The 21698-nt window shown below is 40.1% G+C and overlaps 2 protein-coding genes across 2 annotated transcripts in view; both read left to right on the forward strand.

Moving 5' to 3' along the window:
* The first annotated feature begins 7898 nt into the window (after positions 1-7898).
* On the forward strand, positions 7899-16715 carry LOC127639824 (SWI/SNF-related matrix-associated actin-dependent regulator of chromatin subfamily D member 1-like). Its single transcript, XM_052122080.1, has 13 exons — positions 7899-8117; positions 8873-9045; positions 9181-9223; positions 9424-9546; positions 9684-9806; positions 11056-11172; positions 11315-11416; positions 11631-11792; positions 11924-12021; positions 12104-12239; positions 15061-15183; positions 15422-15523; positions 15630-16715. The coding sequence occupies exons 1-13, from the start codon at positions 7920-7922 to the stop codon at positions 15681-15683; spliced, it is 1554 nt and encodes a 517-aa protein (XP_051978040.1). The 5' UTR covers positions 7899-7919; the 3' UTR covers positions 15684-16715.
* Positions 16716-18116: 1401 nt separating this feature from the next.
* Positions 18117-21698, forward strand: part of gpd1b (glycerol-3-phosphate dehydrogenase 1b) — a 10926-nt gene continuing 7344 nt past the window's right edge. The window contains exon 1 of the mRNA XM_052122081.1: positions 18117-18283. Coding sequence (XP_051978041.1) covers positions 18243-18283 — 41 coding nt within the window. The 5' untranslated portion in view covers positions 18117-18242. The remainder of the gene's footprint in view (positions 18284-21698) is intronic.

Consider the following 21698-nt stretch of genomic DNA (forward strand, 5'->3'; position numbering starts at 1 on the left):
TGAAAGATGAAGGGAATATCTGTGACACTGCATGAAAGACCTCTAAGGAATGAGAAACACTGACCCGACTGAGATGATTTCAGGACGTCTCCTAGGAACTGTGTAATGAAGATAGATATTAAAATAACTTACTGACATCAGAATCCATGAATGCATTTTAAAAATGGTCCAGTTTTTACCTAGATGATGAGCAATGACGTTATTGAGTAACAGTTTTGGAAGCCCAAAATCACCTTTTCTTCTTTAGAAATGCTTGTTACGGGATCAGATTGTGCTCCGGTGCCTCCTGACAGTGAACAAGGGGGTAATGCTGGGATGGCATATGCTCAGTTTGTGTAACAAAAGTGAAGACTGCCATGAATGAGTGATGAGACTGTCATTTCCTGCTGTCGTTGCTGTGCTGATGTGTGACGCATGGAGTACTGCCAACACCTGCATCGCAAGTAATGAAGAAGCTAAAATTTGAGAGCTTCATGAAACTATAAGGGCACAAATACAGTCAAACTTCATTTAAGGAACGTTGAGAGTATGAACTCATTTCTGTTTCCAGTACAGAGTCTATGCGGCAGTCCCGCGTCAAATGAACGAAGCACGGGGGTCTGGGTATCTCAGCGAGTATTGACGCTGGCTACCACCGCTGGAGTCACGAGTTTGAATCCAGGTTGTGCTGAGTGACTCCAGCCAGGTCTCCTGGGCAACCAAATTGGCCCTGTTGCTAGGGTGGGTAGAGTCACATGGGGTAACCTCCTCGTGGTCACTATAATGTGATTCTCGCTCTCAGTGGAGCACGTGGTGAGTTGTGCGTGGATGCCGCGGAGAATAGCGTGAAGCCTCCACATGCACTATGTCTCCACGGTAACGAGCCACCACGAGGACTTAGAGCGCATTGGGAATTCCAAATTGGGGAGAAAAGTGGAGAAATTAAAAAATGAACGAAACACGAGGACTCATTTTGCACAGCAGTCATTCTTTCGAGTCATGTGAAAGATTCGTTAAAAACAAACGGATCGTTTGTGAACGACCCATCACTTGTGCCCTTGACGAGTTGTCCTTGTCCTTTATGTCATCCAAATGCATAACTATATATGTATTTTGAAAGATTGTTGTATATAAACATGATGACTCCAGCAAACACAGAACGTTCCCCTAATGTTAGCATTTGGTTCCCGTTTGGTTAATTGTTTTGGGAACCAATCTCCAATGGTCTAGGAGCAGTAATCCCCAATAATCTTAAACGAATGTTCCCAGCGCATGGCTGTAGGGTGGGCAAGTAGTCATCTCTTCATTGGACCAGGAGGCGGGTGTCCGACGTTTTAGGGAGCACAATACAAATCTATGGGCATAATGCCCCCCTAGCCCCCCTTTACACCCGGCAATGTCCCAGAACTTTCTGGGAACCAAAGGTTGTTTGCAGGGTCAGAGTTGCTCCATTGAACCATCTATGGGGCGGCTATGGCTCAGGTGGTAGAGCGGGTCGGCTGCCAATTGCAGGGTTGGTGGTTCAATTGACAGCCCACATGACTCCACATGCCAAAGTGCCTTTGGGCAAAACACTGAACCCCAAGTTACTCCCAATGGCAGGCTAGCACCTTGCATGCAGCTCTGCCACCATTGGTGTATGAGTATGTGTGTGAATGGGTGACTGGGACACCTCTAAGGTTAAGAAAAGGTATAAGTGCAGATGAATGGACATGTCCCACCCCATTAGTGGACATGCCCCCCAATGAATGGACATGCCCCCCAATGAATGGACATGTACCCCCCCCATGAGTGGACATGCCCCCCCCAATGAATGGACATGTCCCCCCCATGAGTGGACATGCCCCCCCCCCAATGAATGGACATGTACCCCCCATGAGTGGACATGCCCCCCAATGAATGGACATGTCGCCCCCATGAGTGGACATGAACCCCCCATGAATGGACATGTCCTCCCCATGAGTGGACATGCCCCCCCCCATGAATGGACATGTCCCCCACATGAGTGGTCTACCGATATGAGTTTTTCCCATGGTTGATTATTAAATTATTACATTTGGAAGTAATTTACCAATCCTGAATAAGTGGTTACATCCCATTTGTACTCACTCACTGAAAATAAGCTCCATATGAAGCCCATTTGCCAATGATTGCCCATGATAACCCATCTGTCAGGAAGTTCCTCCCTCGTGCATTTTTATCTTGACTGATCTCGCGGCACATTTGGAAGCTGCTGCCGTTTGACACTGATAAGAGTGTTGTCACATGCTTTAAGAGGATTAATTACTCCCGAGACATGCGGGTTTTAACCGGGTCGACCGGAGATAATTCAGTTCATTTTTATGTGAAGTTTGTGCACATCCATCTGCATGATAACGACACACGACTCCATTTGTAGTTATGTTGTGCATAAGATGCAGTCTTGATTGACAAGACAGTACAGATAAGTACTTAGAAATAAAACATGTTATCGTTATTTTACCTTCGTCGTTTTGTCCATAACTGGGACAGAAGAGAGGGTGGGCTCTGGGCATTAATGCCCCCACAATTTGAAATGTTTGGTCAAAGAAATGCACTCGTAATGAATTCCTCTGTTTGTTTGTTTACTTGTAACAATCTGATATAGTGCATTATATTCTGGTCCTAGTTTTAGCTTGTTCACTTTAACTTATTGTAAGGTATGGCGGAGGATCAGTGGCCTTAACAGATTCACGAACAAACAAGAACTTACTGTTAAAAACCCCCCTAATTACTGAAATAGCGCCAACCAGCCTCCACAAGCACAATAAATGTATTGACAAAGAGACAATGAACTATTGACAGAGAACCGCATGTGACATCCGCATGCTCACCACGTGCTTATCGTGTGGACAGGAAGGGGGAAACTTTGAACGTAAAAATGTGTGTGTGTGTGTGTGTTTTTCAGTTAAACACAGAACTGCATATTGCTAATGAAATACGTGTAATCCCTGTATGTTGTGTATTTCTGAGGTATATCAAACTCGTTAGAACTGTTTCGTTGTGTGTTTTAAACTCTGAGGCCTCATATTTAATAGCCTCAGTGTATATTCCCTTATTAAGTGTACTAAATATACCTTTCTTGGTATCAAATTAAACCTTACGATTTGTCCGAGCTGAATTCGAATATAAGATCTCTGTAGAATGATATTACGCGATGTTTTACTATCTTTTGAGTCATTCAGCCCAAAATCTCTTACTGTCATAAACATGCAAATGAGCTTTGACAAAGGAACTCTCTCATGCCCAGAGTAATGGAGGCCTTTACGACCTCCAAAGGAATGTTCAGAGAAGTGCTGACCCTCCCTTCATTCTCTTACTGAGAAAGAGAAATGAACCCTGTTAATCCTATATATATATTCTATATATCCATGTGATAAATATTGACATGTATCTAATGTGCCATCTCACATTTTCCCTTAAATGTGCTTGATCTATGTTTTCTTGCAAACTAATGGGTTAATGTTTCAGACTTTGCATACTATGGTTAACCAAAATCATATGTGTGGCATATTTGGTCTCTATAACTTGGTATTTTGAAGATTGAAATGACTGTGTACATGATATGTCGATAACAACAACATATTAGTATTAAAAGTATATTTCCTATTTTCTTTCTTGCACATGCAATGGGCAATTTTACAACAAAGAGCAATAAACCAAATTCCCGCCTAGAACTCAAACCCTTCTTATTGGTCGAGCCAATGAGAGGTGGGACCTGTTTCCCGAGGGTATAAAATTGCTGCGCCCACTTCCTCTCTTCTCTTACCAACTCTTATCTCTTCGCTCTGTTATGCTCCTCCGGCTTCCTGCCTTTCTGGTTCTCTGAGCCTTGTGCTCTCTCACTCTCTCGCTGAATGATGCCAAACTAAAGGCCCCAAGGACTCCCAAGCATGTGCCAGGCTACGGCCTCGACTGCCCATTCACCAAGATCCTCTGACTCTCACTGGTTCTCTCTCATCAAGACAACATCATCAAAGATCAACTGGAGCCTCAACAAATTGCATCAGGACAGTTTAATTCAAATGGGACATGCAAGTATCAAACTTAGTCTCATTATTTGATACATTAAGTATCCTTACCCCTTTCTAAAAAGGGCGTGTCAGAACTAATATGATGGTTTGCTCAGGCTGTTGATCTGCTGAACTTCAAACAATGCTATAACTTCCTGCCTTCCTGTATTCTGCTTCAGCCCTCTTTCCCTTGGTAAACTGTATGAATGTATGTATATGTATGTTAGAGTAGTTTAAATGTTTAGTCTAGTTAATAAAGTCTTGTTCATGTCACATGTAAAGTTGTCTGTGTCTCAAGCTCATATCTAAAGTCACTAATCATAGATTTTGACTACTTGCTCTTAATACTTAGTAAGAAAGACATTTCCCTTGCCCCGAAATGTACATTTCTATTAATTAATTAATTAATTAATAACCAAAATTGAGTGTTCACGGGATGAACCGAGTATTTGGTTGTAATGTTAATGTAGCTACATCAAGTTAACCCGATTAACTGATCCAAATATTCATAATTGATTATAACAAGTTATGATTGATTATTAATATTTCATAGAGCTGATTCGCTACCTAATGGTGGAAGAATATAGAGCTGATTCGCTACATTATTTGAACACTTTCACCCCCATAATCGCCCCCCTTCCCTCGCCCAACCCATTGCACTACAGGACTTAGACAGATATATAAAAGCAAATAAATATACTGAAAAACAGTCAATTATTCACATCGGTTAACAGCCGAAGCAGTCGCTGCAAATTGACTATCCAACAATTCATCCACATAGACAATGTCACAGGTTTAGCGTGATAAGACCGCACAGATGACCGCTCCAGACAGCACCGCCACTCCCCATACGCATACTACGCATTCTGCTTAGGGCACCAACTCCCTAGGATGGCACCAGAAAGTCCACCGGCTGCCCTTACTCGTACGTTATACTTTATTCAAGGACCCGAAAGCAGTTGCGGAGCACAGATGATCTCTTCACGCTCATGTCACGTGAACCCCCCTTATATTAAACTATTATTGATATCGTCAAGCCGGTCCTCGCCTCCTCCTTTCCACCAATCCCTTTTCAATGGTGCCGAAACCCGGGAAGGAGGAGGGATGGGCCGTAGTGGAGTTCCCGCCGCTAACATCCACCCCAACGGAGCAGACACGGCCATCCCGTGTTTCGGCATTAGTGGACAGGGATTGTGGGAAGGAGGAGAAGAACCCCCAGATTTCTGTTTCTCACCTTGAACTCAGATCTCTCTAATCACAATCACACGCTGAATAAAACATCTTCCTGTCATTACTGAAATAACATACGTCTCAAGATCTAAAGATCAACGGTAAATTCCAGGTATTTATTCTTCTTTCAATTTCTACATTTACTCTCTCTCTCTGTTCAATCAGCAGCTGTTGTTTTTACTGATCTTGTTTGGAGAAGAACAATAATAACTAGGATAAATCCCTCCATTTCTGTTCCACTGAAGAGAGAAAACTTGCTGAGGTGAGGGACAGAATGTTCCTTTATTTTTTGGGGGGGAACGATCCCTTGCCCTAACTCTAATCACTCATTCACTGCTGTGTTTGTATGGAATCTGCTATAAATGATGTATTAAAAACAAAGCGTTTATTGGTCGTCCTTGATGGCACCTGATGGAGATGTTACAACATTTTACCTTGCGTATATTTGATGCTCCGTTTACGAACACATTTGGCAGCTCATGCTCAAACACACACTGATCCTCATAGACGTCCTGTACATCCACATTCATCTGAACAGAACATTCTGCTATTGATTTTTGTCTGTGCTTATGGGAACAGAGTTTAATGATGCAAATGATGTGTGAATTATGAGCCCTGGCACAGACCGCAGAAAGCTGCTTCTCTTTAATCAACCGCAGTGAAGCAGTGTGTGTGTGTGTGTGTGTGTGTGTGTGTGTGTGTGTGTGTGTGTGTGTGTGTGTGTGTGTGTGTGTGTGTGTGTGTGTGTGTGTGTGTGTGTGTGAGTGTGTGTGTGTTTGTGTATGTGTGTGTGTGTGTGTGTGTGTGTGTGTGTGTGTGTGATGTGAGTGAGTGAGTGAGGGAGTGTGTGAGTGAGTGAGTGAGTGAGTGAGGGAGTGTGAGTGAGGGAGTGTGAGTGAGGGAGTGAGTGTGTGTGAGTGAGGGAGTGAGTGTGTGTGAGTGTGAGTGAGGGAGTGAGTGTGTGTGAGTGTGAGTGAGTGAGGGAGTGTGAGTGAGTGAGGGAGTGTGAGTGAGGGAGTGTGAGTGAGTGAGGGAGTGTGAGTGAGGGAGTGAGGGAGGGAGTGTGAGTGAGTGAGTGAGTGTGTGTGTGTGTGAGTGAGTGAGGGTGTGTGAGTGAGTGAGTGAGTGAGTGAGTGAGTGAGTGAGTGAGTGAGGGAGTGAGTGAGGGAGTGAGTGCGTGTGTAAGTGAGTGTGAGGGAGGGACTGTGAGTGAGTGAGTGAGTGAGGGAGTGTGTGTGCGTGTGTGTGTGTGTGTGAGTGTGAAGGAGGCACTGTGAGTGAGTGAGTGAGTGAGTGAGGGAGTGTGTGTGCGTGTGTGTGAGTGTGAGGGAGGGACTGTGTGTGAGTGAGTGAGTGAGGGAATGTGTGTGCGTGTGTGTGTGTGTGAGTGTGAGGGAGGGAGTTTGAGTGAGTGAGTGAGTGAGGGAGTGTGTGTGTGTGTGAGTGAGTGAGTGAGTGAGGGAGTGTGTGTGCGTGTGTGTGTGAGTGTGAGGGAGGGAGTGTGTGTGAGTGAGTGAGTGAGGGAGTGTGTGTGCGTGTGTGTGTGTGTGAGTGTGAGGGAGGGAGTTTGAGTGAGTGAGTGAGTGAGTGAGGGAGTGTGTGTGTGTGAGTGAGTGAGTGAGGGAGTGAGGGAGTGTGTGTGTGAGTGAGTGAGTGAGTGAGTGTGTGTGTGTGAGTGAGTGAGTGAGTGAGTGTGTGTGTGTGTGAGTGAGTGAGTGAGTGTGTGTGAGTGAGTGAGTGAGTGAGTGAGTGAGTGAGTGAGTGAGTGAGTGAGTGAGTGAGTGAGTGAGTGAGGGAGGGAGTGTGTGTGTGTGTGTATAAATCTGTACATGACACTAAATGTCACAATGAAGGACATCGAGAGAGAGAGAGAGAGAGAGAGAGAGAGAGAGAGAGAGAGAGAGAGAGAGGTTGAAAAAGAGGAAATGGTTTCAAATGATTAAGAAATGAAGAATGTTTATATCCAGCATGAATGTCATGAATGATTCAGTAAAAGGACAAGAAAAGTACATTTGAAGTCTGGTTGAGAGCTTGTGACACATCAAACCCGCTAGAAATGTGCACTTATTTTTATTAGAGACGTCAGTCTGCTTAAAATACCAGTCATGCCACTTCCCAATTAAACAGCTGTTGAAACAATTATTATTATTATTATTATTATTATTATTATTATTATCATTATTATTATCATCATTATTTTGGTGTTTGTCTCCCCCTTGCGACATTGATGTTAATAAGACATAGACTTATAAAGATAAATATATCTTCTATATTAATGTTCGTCTTGCGCTATGTGTTCTCTCCCCCTCACTTTTGAAAGGATTGCTACCCCCTTGACACATATACATCAACTTTGTTATTTTTATTTTCTTTTTTTATACATGATAAATGTAATACAAATAAAATGTGTATATTCTTTTATTAAGTTAAATTACATTATAAGGGAATATCAAATTACAAAAAAATCATAATAATAATTATAAATAAATCTATCTGTAGAATAAACGAATTGTTTAAATAAGAGAGCCTTTGCTGAAGATGACGTCAGTGCGCCAAACGGGATCCCTCCTCATTGAGTCTCGCGATATGTGGTCACGGGTTTGAAGGTTAGTCGTGGTGCTTTTGAACTCTCGCGAGAGTCACTTCGTCTCAGCGCTGCTCTGTTTGCGGCTGGAGAAGATGGCTGCGCGTGGAGGTTATCAGCCTGCGACACCGGGTGGTGGCGGCGGCGGGGCAGCAGCAGCTGCGATGGGACCCGGGACGCCGGTGGCCGGTGCAGGGCCCGGTATGGGTCCCGGTACCCCCACAGGACGGATGGGACCAGGGGGTCCGCAGAACCACATGTACCGATCTCCGATGCCCGGGCCCGGATACCCGGTAAGGCGCGCGGAGAACAAAGAGCCAGCTGATGAAACCGAAGGGGGTTTCCTTTAAATGTTTGCTTATGCAATCTGTGATTTTATTTAATCTGTAAACCTCAGACACTCAAAAATACTGAAATGTGGTATGCATTCTTATTATTAGCGCGTGCAAAGCATCAACCTAGCTAACAAGGTATGGTTCTCATGACGTTTTAGAAACGTTTTATTTGTATTTTAACTAAATAAAACTTATGCAGAACGTTCCTAGAACGTTAGGAGTTATTTCCTGATCATAACTACCAAATATTCATTCATGTTCAGGATTTGAACCCTTTAAATGCCAGTTTGTTTACATAATGCCACTGTTGTTTTTACACACACACACACACTCCAGTTTTAGCTGATTCATGTATTCAGTTGTCCTGCAGTGATCTATATAATACAGTAAACAGAGAATAGGGGAAAAGCTTGTATTTGCTCCATAGGCTAAACATTAGAAAAATGGCGCCATCTGGTGGAAAATATTAAAAACGTATTCTTATTATTTTGAAGCCTGGGCTCCTGCGTAATATCATAGAATTAACAATTTTATGCTTTAATGGCACTGGGGTCAAATATTACAGTTTCAGTGGGGACATTTTTGTCCTGAAGGTCCTCAGTGTGACTATTTTGTTGGGGTGTATAATGGGGTGAATCACTCATGTTTAACTCACAACAAAACAAACATGTGATTGTTCATTCATAACCAGATAGTTTTCCTAAACCCTATAGAGACCAGGAATGCCACCAGCGAGTCGTATGACACCTCAGGGACCCTCCATGGGACCCCCAGGTTACGGGTCCAGTCCAGTGTCCCGCCCAGGCATGCCAGTCATGGACCCGTCCCGCAAGAGACCGGCGCCAAATCAGATCCAACAGGTCCAGCAACAGAATCGCAACCAACAGTAAGACCATCTCTACAGATGCAATGATTTTAAATGCATTTACTTGTTAGTGAGTAAATTAAATAATTTGAAAGTTTGAAGCTGCTCTCATTGCATGGATTTTTTGGTCTTTCAACACCTATCTTTCCATTTTAGTGCCAAGAAGAAGAAAATGGCAGATAAAATTCTACCTCAAAGAGTAAGTGCCCATAAAGTCTATTATTTTAGTCTTCAAATAAGCCTGTTAATATGTAGATAATGCAGCTAGTTTTTCAACCAAACACTCTTGATTCAAACCTGAAGTTGTTTGCAAAAACCCCTTTTATAAATTGAAATAAAATTGGGCCTGTTTTCGGTGTGTCACTGTGCAGATAAATTGCTATTTATTGTGTGTTTCAGATCAGAGAACTTGTTCCCGAGTCTCAAGCGTACATGGATCTGCTGGCATTTGAGCGTAAACTCGATCAAACCATCATGCGCAAGAGACTCGATATTCAGGAAGCTCTCAAGAGACCCATCAAGGTAAAGCTTGATTTGTTGTGCCATGCAACTAACCTATCATAAGCGACAAGTAATCTGTCTGTCCACACATTAAGCAAAAATGTTTCTTGTCAATTTTATTGTTAAGATATTGGCACTTAATACCTTGTTCTATGCAGCAAAAGCGAAAGCTACGTATATTTATCTCTAACACCTTCAACCCGGCCAAACCCGATGCTGAGGACGGAGAGGGAACCGTTGCGTCATGGGAGCTGCGTGTGGAGGGGCGACTTCTAGAGGATGTAAGCAAAATTCTCACATTTCACTGTCTTTAGTAAGAGGTGTTTGCTTGAGCAAGGCGGCACTGTTACTATGACCTTTGTTTTGGGTTTTTCCAAAATCTCAAACTGTTCGTCCGCCAAATTGTTGGCACTTACCTCATCCTGCACTGTTTGTCGTACACCCATGAATGAGGTGTCAAATCAACCAGTTTAGTGAGAGAGGTGTGCTATGACTTTTATAGTGCAATGTTTGCCCTGTGGGTGAAAAATGCCCATAGACTTAACACTGAAAAGGGAGCAGATGGGTTCATATATATGGGCCAGATAATTTTAGAGACATGGGGGTTTTGTAACACTCTTGCATCCACCCACACCAACCTTGCAACCACCAAGGGCACCGTAACTTGGCACCAGAACGTTGTTTAGACAAGAGGGTGGCCTCTTTTCTTGGGACTATATGTCAAGTTTAGTGACTATGTAGCAACCTCCCAGAACAGCCTAGCAACCACATGGCAACACCCTAACAACCACCAAGAGAACCATTTCTTGGCACCAAAATGTTGTAGAAACATGGGGATGGCCTCTAATTCGGACAATAAAGCAACCTACTAACCACATAGCAACCATGAGGGCACCATATCTTGGCTCCAGAATGTCGTAGAGACAAGAGGGTGGCCTCTTTTTACTTGGCACTATACGGTGAGTTTAGTGACACCGTAGCAACCACCCACCACACCCAAGCAATCACCTATGCAACCTAGCAACGCCCTAGCAAACTCCCATAGCATCTTGACTTGATACCAGAATGTAGGAGAGACGCGGGGGTGGCCTCTTTTCACTAGGGCCCGTAAGGCAAGTTTAGTGACATGCTAGCAGTCTCACAACACCCTAGCAACCACCTATTGCAACATATCTTGGCACTGAAATGAAGTAGAGTCGTGGATATGGCCTCTTTTCACTTGGGACAGTAAGGCTAGTTTAGTGACAACCAAATGGCAACACACGAGTCACCATATCTTGGCACCAGAATGTCATAGAGACATGAGGGTGGCCTCTTTTCACTTGGGACAGTAAGCCAAGTTTTGTGACAACCAATTAACCACATAGCAACACCCAAACAAACACACAGAGCACCCTAACAACCATCAAAGGCACCATATCTCTATCTAGAGCGCTGTTGAGACACAAGGCTGGACTTGCTTGACTCCTTGGTGGGACGTTGTGGTGGTGAGCTCTTATCTCACTAAACATTTCTCTTTGTGTCTCTCAGGCTGCTGTATCCAAATATGAAGCCACCAAACAAAAGAGGAAGTTCTCCTCTTTTTTTAAGTCTTTAGTGATCGAGTTGGACAAAGACTTGTATGGACCTGACAATCATTTGGTGGAGGTGAGATTTCTTTAAATGTAATACCTACACTAGGGTCCTGATCAGCTGTTCTCTGGACTCTTGTCTTTAGGAATAAACTGAACATTTATCTAATTCTAAGGCCATGTCAGATGTTGGAGTTTAAGGTTTTTATTGTTTTCAGTGGCACAGAACCGCTAACACTCAGGAAACAGATGGATTTCAGGTGAAGAGACCCGGTGATGTTGGTGTGCGCTGTACTGTACTGCTCATGCTCGACTACCAGGTGAGAACAGATATTTACCGAAGTATAATACCTGCCAATGCTGATAGAGATTTTAAACAAAAATGGGAAAACCATGGGAAGTTTGTAAGAAACCTCGACCAGATGGCACAATTCCAGTTTGATAAACTTCTCAATTGGCTCTTACCCAGAACACGCATTGTTGATTCAGTCAAACTTTGAATCTTTGTTATGGGAAACCTCAATCTTTTTCCAGCCTCCTCAGTTTAAATTGGACCCCAGACTGGCGCGGTTGTTGGGCATCCACACTCAGACTCGACCCGTGATCATTCAGGCTCTGTGGCAGTATGTGAAGACCCATAAACTGCAGGACCCTCACGAGCGAGAGTTCATCAACTGTGATAAATATCTCCAACAGGTAATGACTTAGACTTCATATTTGATTCTTACTTCAATAAATGAAGATGCAATTCAGTACTTTTTAAGATTGATTAGCTGCTGTCGCATCATCCAGGTGGATTTTTATTGAAATCATTTTTCTCGTTTCAGATCTTTGAGTCCCCGAGGATGAAGTTCTCCGAGATCCCTCAGCGTCTGCATGCGCTTCTGATGCCCCCTGAGCCAATCATCATCAACCACGTCATAAGGTAACCATCGCCAACGTGTCACTCAAAGTCACTTTTACCGTCTTCTATGAATTGCAGTTTTAACATTAACTTTCTGTCACAGCGTGGATCCCAATGATCAGAAGAAGACTGCGTGTTATGATATTGATGTCGAGGTGGACGACACGCTGAAGACGCAGATGAACTCTTTCCTGCTGTCAACAGCCAGTCAACAAGAGATTGCGGGCCTCGACAACAAGGTATAAAAAGTACAAATGTTTCAACTTTTAAGCTTTGGTTTTCTTTGCATACAAACAGTTTGAACCTGCTTGGCAGCAATGGTTGCTTGGTTGACGTGATGGTTCCTCTGATTGAAAATCCACTATTTAAGCCATTTAAGAGCAAATAAGTACCATCAAAACATATTGCTGAGCTGTGTAGATGACTGTGAGTTGTCTTTGTTCAGGCTGTATAAACAGTCCTTGAAGTTTTCAGTGTTTCACTGCAGGACCGAGAGCTATTGTTCGCCTTCACTCTGAAGATCTGTAGTGGTATTTTGTCTTGCTGTTCCCGTTCATAGCGAATCAAAGTGACTCTTGGCAACATGCAGATCTGAATGTTTTTGGTTGCTTTTGTTGTGGAGAAATGCACACAAACAAGGAGGATGAAAGCCAAGGAGTGCTAATTTCCTAAGAATCTTTTGTAGCCTAGTTATGGCGTCAGAGTTAGCAATCGTAGTCAACATGTTGCCAGAGAGACTCCATCTAGTGTCTTTTTCAGCATGATTGAATCATTAAAAATGGCTGAAAACTCAGACCTTTGGTTCTCATCAAATTAGAAGTAGCAACATGTGCAGCAACAAAGCAATTGAGTTCAGCTTTATGCAAATAAGTAATGACATGATGCAACAACAACTACCAATGGGAGTGTAGACAATGAAGCTCTCGTGATTCAACTGATATAGAGCCCAACAGTCTGGCCAGAATGTAAAGATCCTATTTATTTTTGTCATAGAGTAACTGATTATTAACGATAACTTCTAAACCTTTAAAGACAGACCTACTCTATTAATCGATAGTATATGCTTCTGCTGAAGGCATCAGTCCAAGTTATTTCTATTTAACTTTTACAAAACCATGTTTAAAAGCAGAATTCCTGTTGAAGAACTACTCTACCCATAATCCTGAAGAGAGATCCACTAATCATGGTATTGTGGCCTTCAAAGTGCTCTGGAGCTCCGCCCACTCCAATGATGCAATCTAGTCGCTCCCCCAACACTCTCAAACTACTTATATATTTGTATATCTGGATATTTTGCAATAAACCTAAATTATATTGTTTCTATACTTGTAATGAACAACTTTAAATCAATAATTTTCTAAATTTCTAGCATTTTTCATTCAGCTACGTCATTTGCTGTGCTTCATGGGATTGAAAGACGCCTTAAAAGACGTTAAGTACTTTCTTGTACCTTTTTTCTTATTTTGGAGTATTTTTTATAATGTTGTGATTGTCCCCATTTGGAGCTGCTAGGTTTGGTTCATGGCTTACAACACTTATTAGGATTTTATTAAATACCTGTTGCAGAAATGAATGGAAAAAATACTTCCAAAACCAAGATGGCTGAAAAAGAGGGTGAGCATTGTTGGGTAGCCCCACATACACTGAAATCTCATTGGTTCAGTCCTGCTCCCAATAGTTCAGTAGTAGTTGTTTATTGAACATCAAATATGCTCTGATTGGCTGGTTGTGTTGCACAGCATTTTCCCTGTGAAATGTTTATTTTCTCAGCATTGTTTGTTGCTGGGAATGGTCACATCATGTCTGGTTCGTGCACTGTGTAGGGTGAATATTGTGTGAAATTACTGTCTAGTTAATATAAAAATGAATATTTAAACTTCTCTGAATCTCAATTGCTGTCATTAAATTGTATTTAATACCACAATCCGCTACTCGGCTCGCTAAATATCGGTATTCGCCAAAAAAAAACAAATAAATCAATTGACCACTAGTGTTTATTTGTATGTAGGGGTGCAAATGATAGTAAACCAACTGCAGAACAAAAGCTGTAGATGTCCACGCCAAATACTGAAAGGGTTTGTATTTCCAAGTAGCTTTGGTGCGTAAGCTCAAAAGATCATACTATAGTCTAAAAGACGGGAAGCTCGTACATAATGTATAGAAAAAGACTTACGATTTTTAGTTTGAGAGGCCAAAAAGTGCCCATTGCAAAGACAAAACGCTTTCGATTTACATCGTCATCAGTTTGTAAGGGTGCACCAATATTTTAATTTTGTACAATACGATAACCGATAACTCGTTGTGTTTGGAAGCTGATAACAAATATATATATTTATATATAGATGGATGGATAAAATAAAGCCTAAATCTGGATATAAATGTACATTTTGTATGCCTGATACTTCCAGAGCACATTAAATAAAATCAAACATGTAAAGTGGATAACTGCTTTTATTTTAAAACAACTTCAACTGCATAAAAAATAAGAAAATGTCTAATCTTTTCCCATAATCATTTACCAAATGTAGCCTACTTTGAACCAGATAAAGACATTTTACAACTCTATGGCAAAGTCAATTGAGTGCAATTTATAATAAACGTTGTTGGTTACTTTTATAAATGCAAAAGTCAAATCTGTCAAAAGACTACAATAAGGAATGCAAACGAGTTTCAAACTTGTGTAATATATCGACCTAATGTTTTATCAAACCTTTAATGATAACTTAAAAATTCACATTCATCCTCCGACACCAATATAAATCATGCATCCTTATTTGTTAGGGTTGATTCTTGTGTTGACTTAAAATTCTAATTCGACTCCTCTGTGAACTTCCACACAAGTAAACTTGACCATTTTTTGATATTCTCCTTTGACCCAGTTACACCACTGGTTATCTTGCAACATCCCCTTTCTCCGTTTCTCGTCACTGTCAGTCGTTGACCTTTGTGTTTACTGACTATCTTGAGCAAAGTAACAGCTTTGAGATCTAATTACAGTTAGCACAATAAAAGCATCGTGATCTAATTACAATATGTGGTTTTATTTGCTCTTGTCTTCAGATCCATGAGACCATTGAAACCATTAACCATCTGAAGACTCAGAGGGAGTTCATGTTGAGTTTTGCTCGAGATCCGCAGGGCTTCATCAACGACTGGCTGCAGTCCCAGTGCAGAGACCTGAAGGTGAGAAACTTGCCCACCAATCAGCTACAACATGTGACGTCTTGCAGCGCAAGTATTATGGCTGTTACCGTTGTAGTTTATATGGCACCTTCCATTTTTCCTTCACTAATAGTCAGAGGGGGTTGTTTAACCTTCGCTCGAGCTGTAGTCGGTCTGTCTCTGTATGTTTGCTCAGTTGAGTGTTCGTTACTGGGCTGACTGGACTAATAATGACTTTGGGGGTTGGGGTTGTTTTCAGTCAATGACAGATGTGGTTGGAAACCCGGAGGAGGAAAGGAGAGCCGAGTTCTACTTCCAGCCCTGGGCTCAAGAGGCCGTCTGCCGTTATTTCTATTCAAAGGTGAAGCTGCTTGTGTTGCGCCACTGAAGTTGGTGCAATCTCAGATATTAAATGCATGTTGGAACAACAGAATTAACATTTCTCTTGCGATACCTCTTTCTCTCAGGTCCAACAACGGCGACAGGAGCTGGAACAGGCTCTTGGCATCAGAAACACATAAGCCTGTGTTTGTTTTGACAGGACCAGAGAGGATTCTGGGTAGCAAATTTCCTGCTGCAGACCTTGATCACTACAGTTGTATTAGTTTATCTTCTGTTGTCCTGCTGTAGCTGCCCAAGATCTATGAATTACCATATTTTGATTGTGACTTGGGCCAAACTGACACCCCTTATCCATGTTTTTTACCTCTTTAATCCAAGCTTCCCAATGCAGTTGGTGGTGATAAGTGTTTTCAAGGCGATTAGTTTTCCGCACAATTTGTTGGAAGTTTTCGTAATAGATTTAGACGCAAACATAAATTCTTCCGCTAATGTTGCTGAATTCCCTCCCAACAAATCTGTAATTTCAATGGGGTCATTGTTTTATTTGTTTTTTTGTAATAATACATTTTGTCTTTGATATTTTAACGTTCTTATAATATGAACTATATGAAGATCTAGTGTAGTCAAGTGTAAATGACGATTATGGATGTAGTTTAGAGGAAGTTCCTTAAACAGTTCTGTTGCCGTTAAGGAAATCCTGTTGGTCAAGACCCAAGTTGGATTTCCGAAGTTTCAGAAATCAAGCAGTTGTTTTGTGGCGTTTGTTAGCGAAAGAGGCTCCACAAGATTTGTCGTACTGCTGATTGACCTCTGATGGTACAGAAGTCCCAATCTTACCTCGGCTTGATTTACTGGTAAATGTATATGGAGAATTACTTCTAAGATTTGATGAATAATTTGATATAGTCTATATAGGCAACTTGTCAGTGTGAAATGACAATATGGAAAACCCACAAATGCAAATACTATTAGTTCATGGCTCCATTAAAATAAATGTTTTATAGATGCGCTGAATATGCTAGACCATAGGTTATTTAAAGCATTTAGAAGTCAAGTGCTGAAGACTTTAACATTCTGAGTTGTTAAATGTTTAACTGCGTGTCTTTTTCTGAAGTCATGAGATGCATTTTTGAGATCCATTTTATATCATGTTTTATTTTCTTTAATGGACCAATTATTATTGTATTTCTCTGTTAGCCCTTGTGTTATAATAAAGATTATCTTGTATTGATGCTCATCCATGTCAAGTACAGTTCATTGTTACAGACATAATCTCTTGTTTTTGTGTGTGATGAAAAGAAGGCTTAACTTTACGTCTACACTGATAGCGACATTCCAGGTCATTCTATTTTTATTAGTAGAATTCCAATTAGAGAGCTCTGTCATTCCATTTTTACTGTAAGAATTCCAATTAGAGAGCTCTGTCATTCCATTTTTACTGTAAGAATTCCAATTAGAGAGCTCTGTCATTCCATTTTTACTAGTAAGAATTCCAAATAGAGAGCTCTGTCATTCCATATTTACTGTAAGAATTCCAATTGGAGAGCTCTGTCATTCCATTTTTACTAGTAAGAATTCCAAATAGAGAGCTCTGTCATTCCATATTTACTGTAAGAATTCCAATTAGAGAGCTCTGTCATTCCATTTTTACTAGTAAGAATTCCAATTAGAGAGCTCTGTCATTCCATTTTTACTGTAAGAATTCCAATTAGAGAGCTCTGTCATTCCATTTTTACTAGTAAGAATTCCAATTAGAGAGCTCTGTCATTCCATTTTTACTGTAAGAATTCCAATTGGAGAGCTCTGTCATTCCATTTTTACTGTAAGAATTCCAATTAGAGAGCTCTGACATTCCATTTTTACTGTAAGAATTCCAATTGGAGAGCTCTGTCATTCCATTTTTACTAGTAAGAATTCCAAATAGAGAGCTCTGTCATTCCATATTTACTGTAAGAATTCCAATTAGAGAGCTCTGTCATTCCATTTTTACTAGTAAGAATTCCAAATAGAGAGCTCTGTCATTCCATATTTACTGTAAGAATTCCAATTAGAGAGCTCTGTCATTCCATTTTTACTAGTAAGAATTCCAATTAGAGAGCTCTGTCATTCCATTTTTACTGTAAGAATTCCAATTAGAGAGCTCTGTCATTCCATTTTTACTAGTAAGAATTCCAATTAGAGAGCTCTGTCATTCCATTTTTACTGTAAGAATTCCAATTGGAGAGCTCTGTCATTCCATTTTTACTGTAAGAATTCCAATTAGAGAGCTCTGACATTCCATTTTTACTGTAAGAATTCCAATTGGAGAGCTCTGTTATTCCATTTTTACTGTAAGAATTCCAAATAGAGAGCTCTGTTATTCCATTTACTAGTAAGAATTTCAAATTAAACAACTCTTTAATTCCATTTTTACTAGTAAGTGGTATAAAGCTCCTAGATCACATCTGATTTTCCACAACTTGTGTTGTCCAGTTTTTTGTTTACTGAAGGTTCTTGATATTTTATCAATGTTTTGTCTTCGGAATGATCCAAAAACCCTTTGAACTCCAGAACTATCCCTCACAGCCTCATTGTCATTCCCCTTAAAAATCAAAGATGGTGCTATAGTGAATAAGGTCTATGCGCGTGAAGGGGATGAGGCGCGTGCACGGACTATAAAAGCGCGTCGCTCCGGTCAGTCAGCGGCTCTCAAACACACAGGTGTCCTTCAGCCCGTCCAGCCGGGACCGACGCTCAGGATGGCCGCCAAGAGAGTCTGCATTATCGGCTCCGGCAACTGGTGCGTGACATTTAACATGCATGAATATTTGACATGCTATATCATGTCTTATAATAGAGCAATGCGACTGAGATTGTCTTTGACAGAATTAAGGCACAGAACTGAATGTATTTCCATTTACACAGCTGCTTAATTATACAATGTATGTTGCATTTGAATCATGTCTATATGAGCGTGTGACGTGCGATTATTCAGAATATGCATGTGTCTTCTGTTCACTGAGGTTACATTTGCTGAGTAATGATTGACTCGGGTGTCCAGTGACCCCGTTAAACCGAATGGCAAGGAAAGTTCCTGTCTCAGATGTTAGAGATTAGATTATTCAGTTTATATTTAGAGGTGCATTAGACTACTATGTGTTAGTACATTGGAATCCGTTTGTAAATGCCATGATACTCTTAGAATCAGTCTTGTGTAACCTCAGAGTTGTATTATCATGTTTATTTTGGATTGTAAATATTATAATACATGGGTAAAGTGACAAAAACCATATTATATTGTATGTTTGGATCATAATTAAGTGTCAAAAAATTAATACATTTTCAAAAGTGTCCCATTTTGCCATATTCACATTCATATAAAAAACCTAACCTAAAATGAATAATTAAAAAAAAAGTGTATCAAGATTGAAGACATACATGTATTATTGATGCAGCAACATTGTTTGTGAAAATAATAATAATAATGGAAAAATCAAGATCAAATTTCTTTTTTTTTTTCTTCTTCTTCTTTTTTTTTTTAAGGTTGCGAAGACACTTGTGGTAAAAGGCCCCCAGGGGGTTAAAGTGATATTGTGAAAATATAGGGTCAATAGTTATAGTGCAAAATTGGTCAACTAATGAGACATCAAGATTCTCTCTCTCACTCACTCTCTCTCTCTCTCAATGTATATATATATAAGGTTATGCTTATAACTGTGCTAATAACACTAATAATACTTTCCTGTTCATTTCAGTCACATTTGTCATTTCATGACATTTTCACTATTGCATAAACAAATGAATCACTATTGTCATTGGATCAGTCAATGTGAGCCCACTTTCTTTATAACAAATCTATTCCTGCCACTTAAGAAAAATAATTGTTTTTAAGAAAAATTTGTTTTATGGGGGGCTTTTTTTTTCTCCGAGATGTCTGTTTTAGATCTTTTCATCTGGAAAACATCATAATCTAATTAACATCTGCTGAACATCTTACAAAGATCTGATTTACAAACATTCTTAATCATAAACGTCTCAAAGACATCTGCTGAACATCTTACAAACATCAGATTTACAAACATTCTAAATCATAAACGTCTCAAAGACATCTGCTGAACATCTTACAAAGATCAGATTTACAAACATTCTTAATCATAAACGTCTCAAAGACATCTGCTGAACATCTTACAAAGATCAGATTTACAAACATTCTAAATCATAAACGTCTCAAAGACATCTGCTGAACATCTTACAAAGATCAGATTTACAAACATTCTAAATCATAAACGTCTCAAAGACATCTGCTGAACGTCTTACAAAGATCAGATTTACAAACATTCTTAATCATAAACGTCTCAAAGACATCTGCTGAACATCTTACAAAGATCAGATTTACAAACATTCTAAATCATAAACGTCTCAAAGACATCTGCTGAACATCTTACAAACATCAGATTCACAAACATTCTTAATCATAAACGTCTCAAAGACATCCGCTGAACATCTTACAAAGATCAGATTTACAAACATTCTTAATCATAAACGTCTCAAAGACATCCGCTGAACATCTTACAAAGATCCGATTTACAAACATTCTAAATCATAAACGTCTCAAAGACATCTGCTGAACATCTTAAAAGATCAGATTTACAAACATTCTAAATCATAAACGTCTCAAAGACATCCGCTGAACATCTTACAAAGATCAGATTAGAAACATTCTTAATCATAAACGTCTCAAAGACATCCGCTGAACATCTTAAAAGATCAGATTTACAAACATTCTTAATCATAAACGTCTCAAAGACATCTGCTGAACATCTTACAAAGATCAGATTTACAAACATTCTTAAATCATAAACGTCTCAAAGACATCTGCTGAACATCTTACAAAGATCAGATTTACAAACATTCTAAATCATAAACGTCTCAAAGACATCTGCTGAACATCTTACAAAGATCAGATTTACAAACATTCTAAATCATAAACGTCTCAAAGACATCTGCTGAACATCTTACAAAGATCAGATTTACAAACATTCTTAATCATAAACGTCTCAAAGACATCTGCTGAACATCTTACAAAGATCAGATTTACAAACATTCTAAATCATAAACGTCTCAAAGACATCTGCTGAACATCTTACAAAGATCAGATTTACAAACATTCTAAATCGTAAACGTCTCAAAGACATCTGCTGAACATCTTACAAAGATCAGATTTACAAACATTCTTAATCATAAACGTCTCAAAGACATCTGCTGAACATCTTACAAAGATCAGATTTACAAACATTCTAAATCATAAACGTCTCAAAGACATCTGCTGAACATCTTACAAAGATCAGATTTACAAACATTCTTAATCATAAACGTCTCAAAGACATCTGCTGAACATCTTACAAAGATCAGATTTACAAACATTCTTAATCATAAACGTCTCAAAGACATCTGCTGAACATCTTACAAAGATCAGATTTACAAACATTCTTAATCATAAACGTCTCAAAGACATCTGCTGAACATCTTACAAAGATCAGATTTACAAACATTCTAAATCATAAACGTCTCAAAGACATCTGCTGAACATCTTACAAAGATCAGATTTACAAACATTCTTAATCATAAACGTCTCAAAGACATCTGCTGAACATCTTACAAAGATCAGATTTACAAACATTCTGAATCATAAACGTCTCAAAGACATCTGCTGAACATCTCACAAAGATCAGATTTACAAACATTCTAAATCATAAACGTCTCAAAGACATCTGCTGAACATCTTACAAAGATCAGATTTACAAACATTCTTAATCATAAACGTCTCAAAGACATCTGGGGCCTGTACCATGAAGCCGGTTTAGGTGGCTAGCCAGCTATGTTCCAGTTTAGCTTCCGCCAACCCTGGGTTTTAGGTACTATGAAAGTAGCACGGCTTTAATCGAGTGTTCGTATGCCATGGTATCTTACGCTGCATCGGCTAACCTGCTCCGAGGCAGGTTATGTTCTGAATTCAAGATCTCAGACTGAAGTTTGACCAATCAGCTGTGAGCAAAGAAACATATAGGTGACGCTAATCTAATTCCCAGCGTCTGTTCTCTGCTGCAATGGCTTCACCTTTTCTCCCAAATCCTGTGGACATCTCCGCTGAAATTGTTAGACGATCAGTATGGCAAGCCGTTTTAACTTTTATTCATTTCCAGGATATGAATTCT

Source organism: Xyrauchen texanus, chromosome 48 (assembly GCF_025860055.1).
Source record: "Xyrauchen texanus isolate HMW12.3.18 chromosome 48, RBS_HiC_50CHRs, whole genome shotgun sequence".
NCBI lineage: Eukaryota > Metazoa > Chordata > Actinopteri > Cypriniformes > Catostomidae > Xyrauchen > Xyrauchen texanus.

Bases quoted from the DNA above. Each gene is read 5' to 3' on its own strand.
- LOC127639824 (XM_052122080.1), top strand. From the start codon at position 7,920: ATGGCTGCGCGTGGAGGTTATCAGCCTGCGACACCGGGTGGTGGCGGC. The intron at 11,417-11,630 runs GTGAGAACAGAT...ATCTTTTTCCAG, and splicing joins TGCTCATGCTCGACTACCAG to CCTCCTCAGTTTAAATTGGA. The intron at 12,240-15,060 runs GTATAAAAAGTA...TCTTGTCTTCAG, and splicing joins TTGCGGGCCTCGACAACAAG to ATCCATGAGACCATTGAAAC.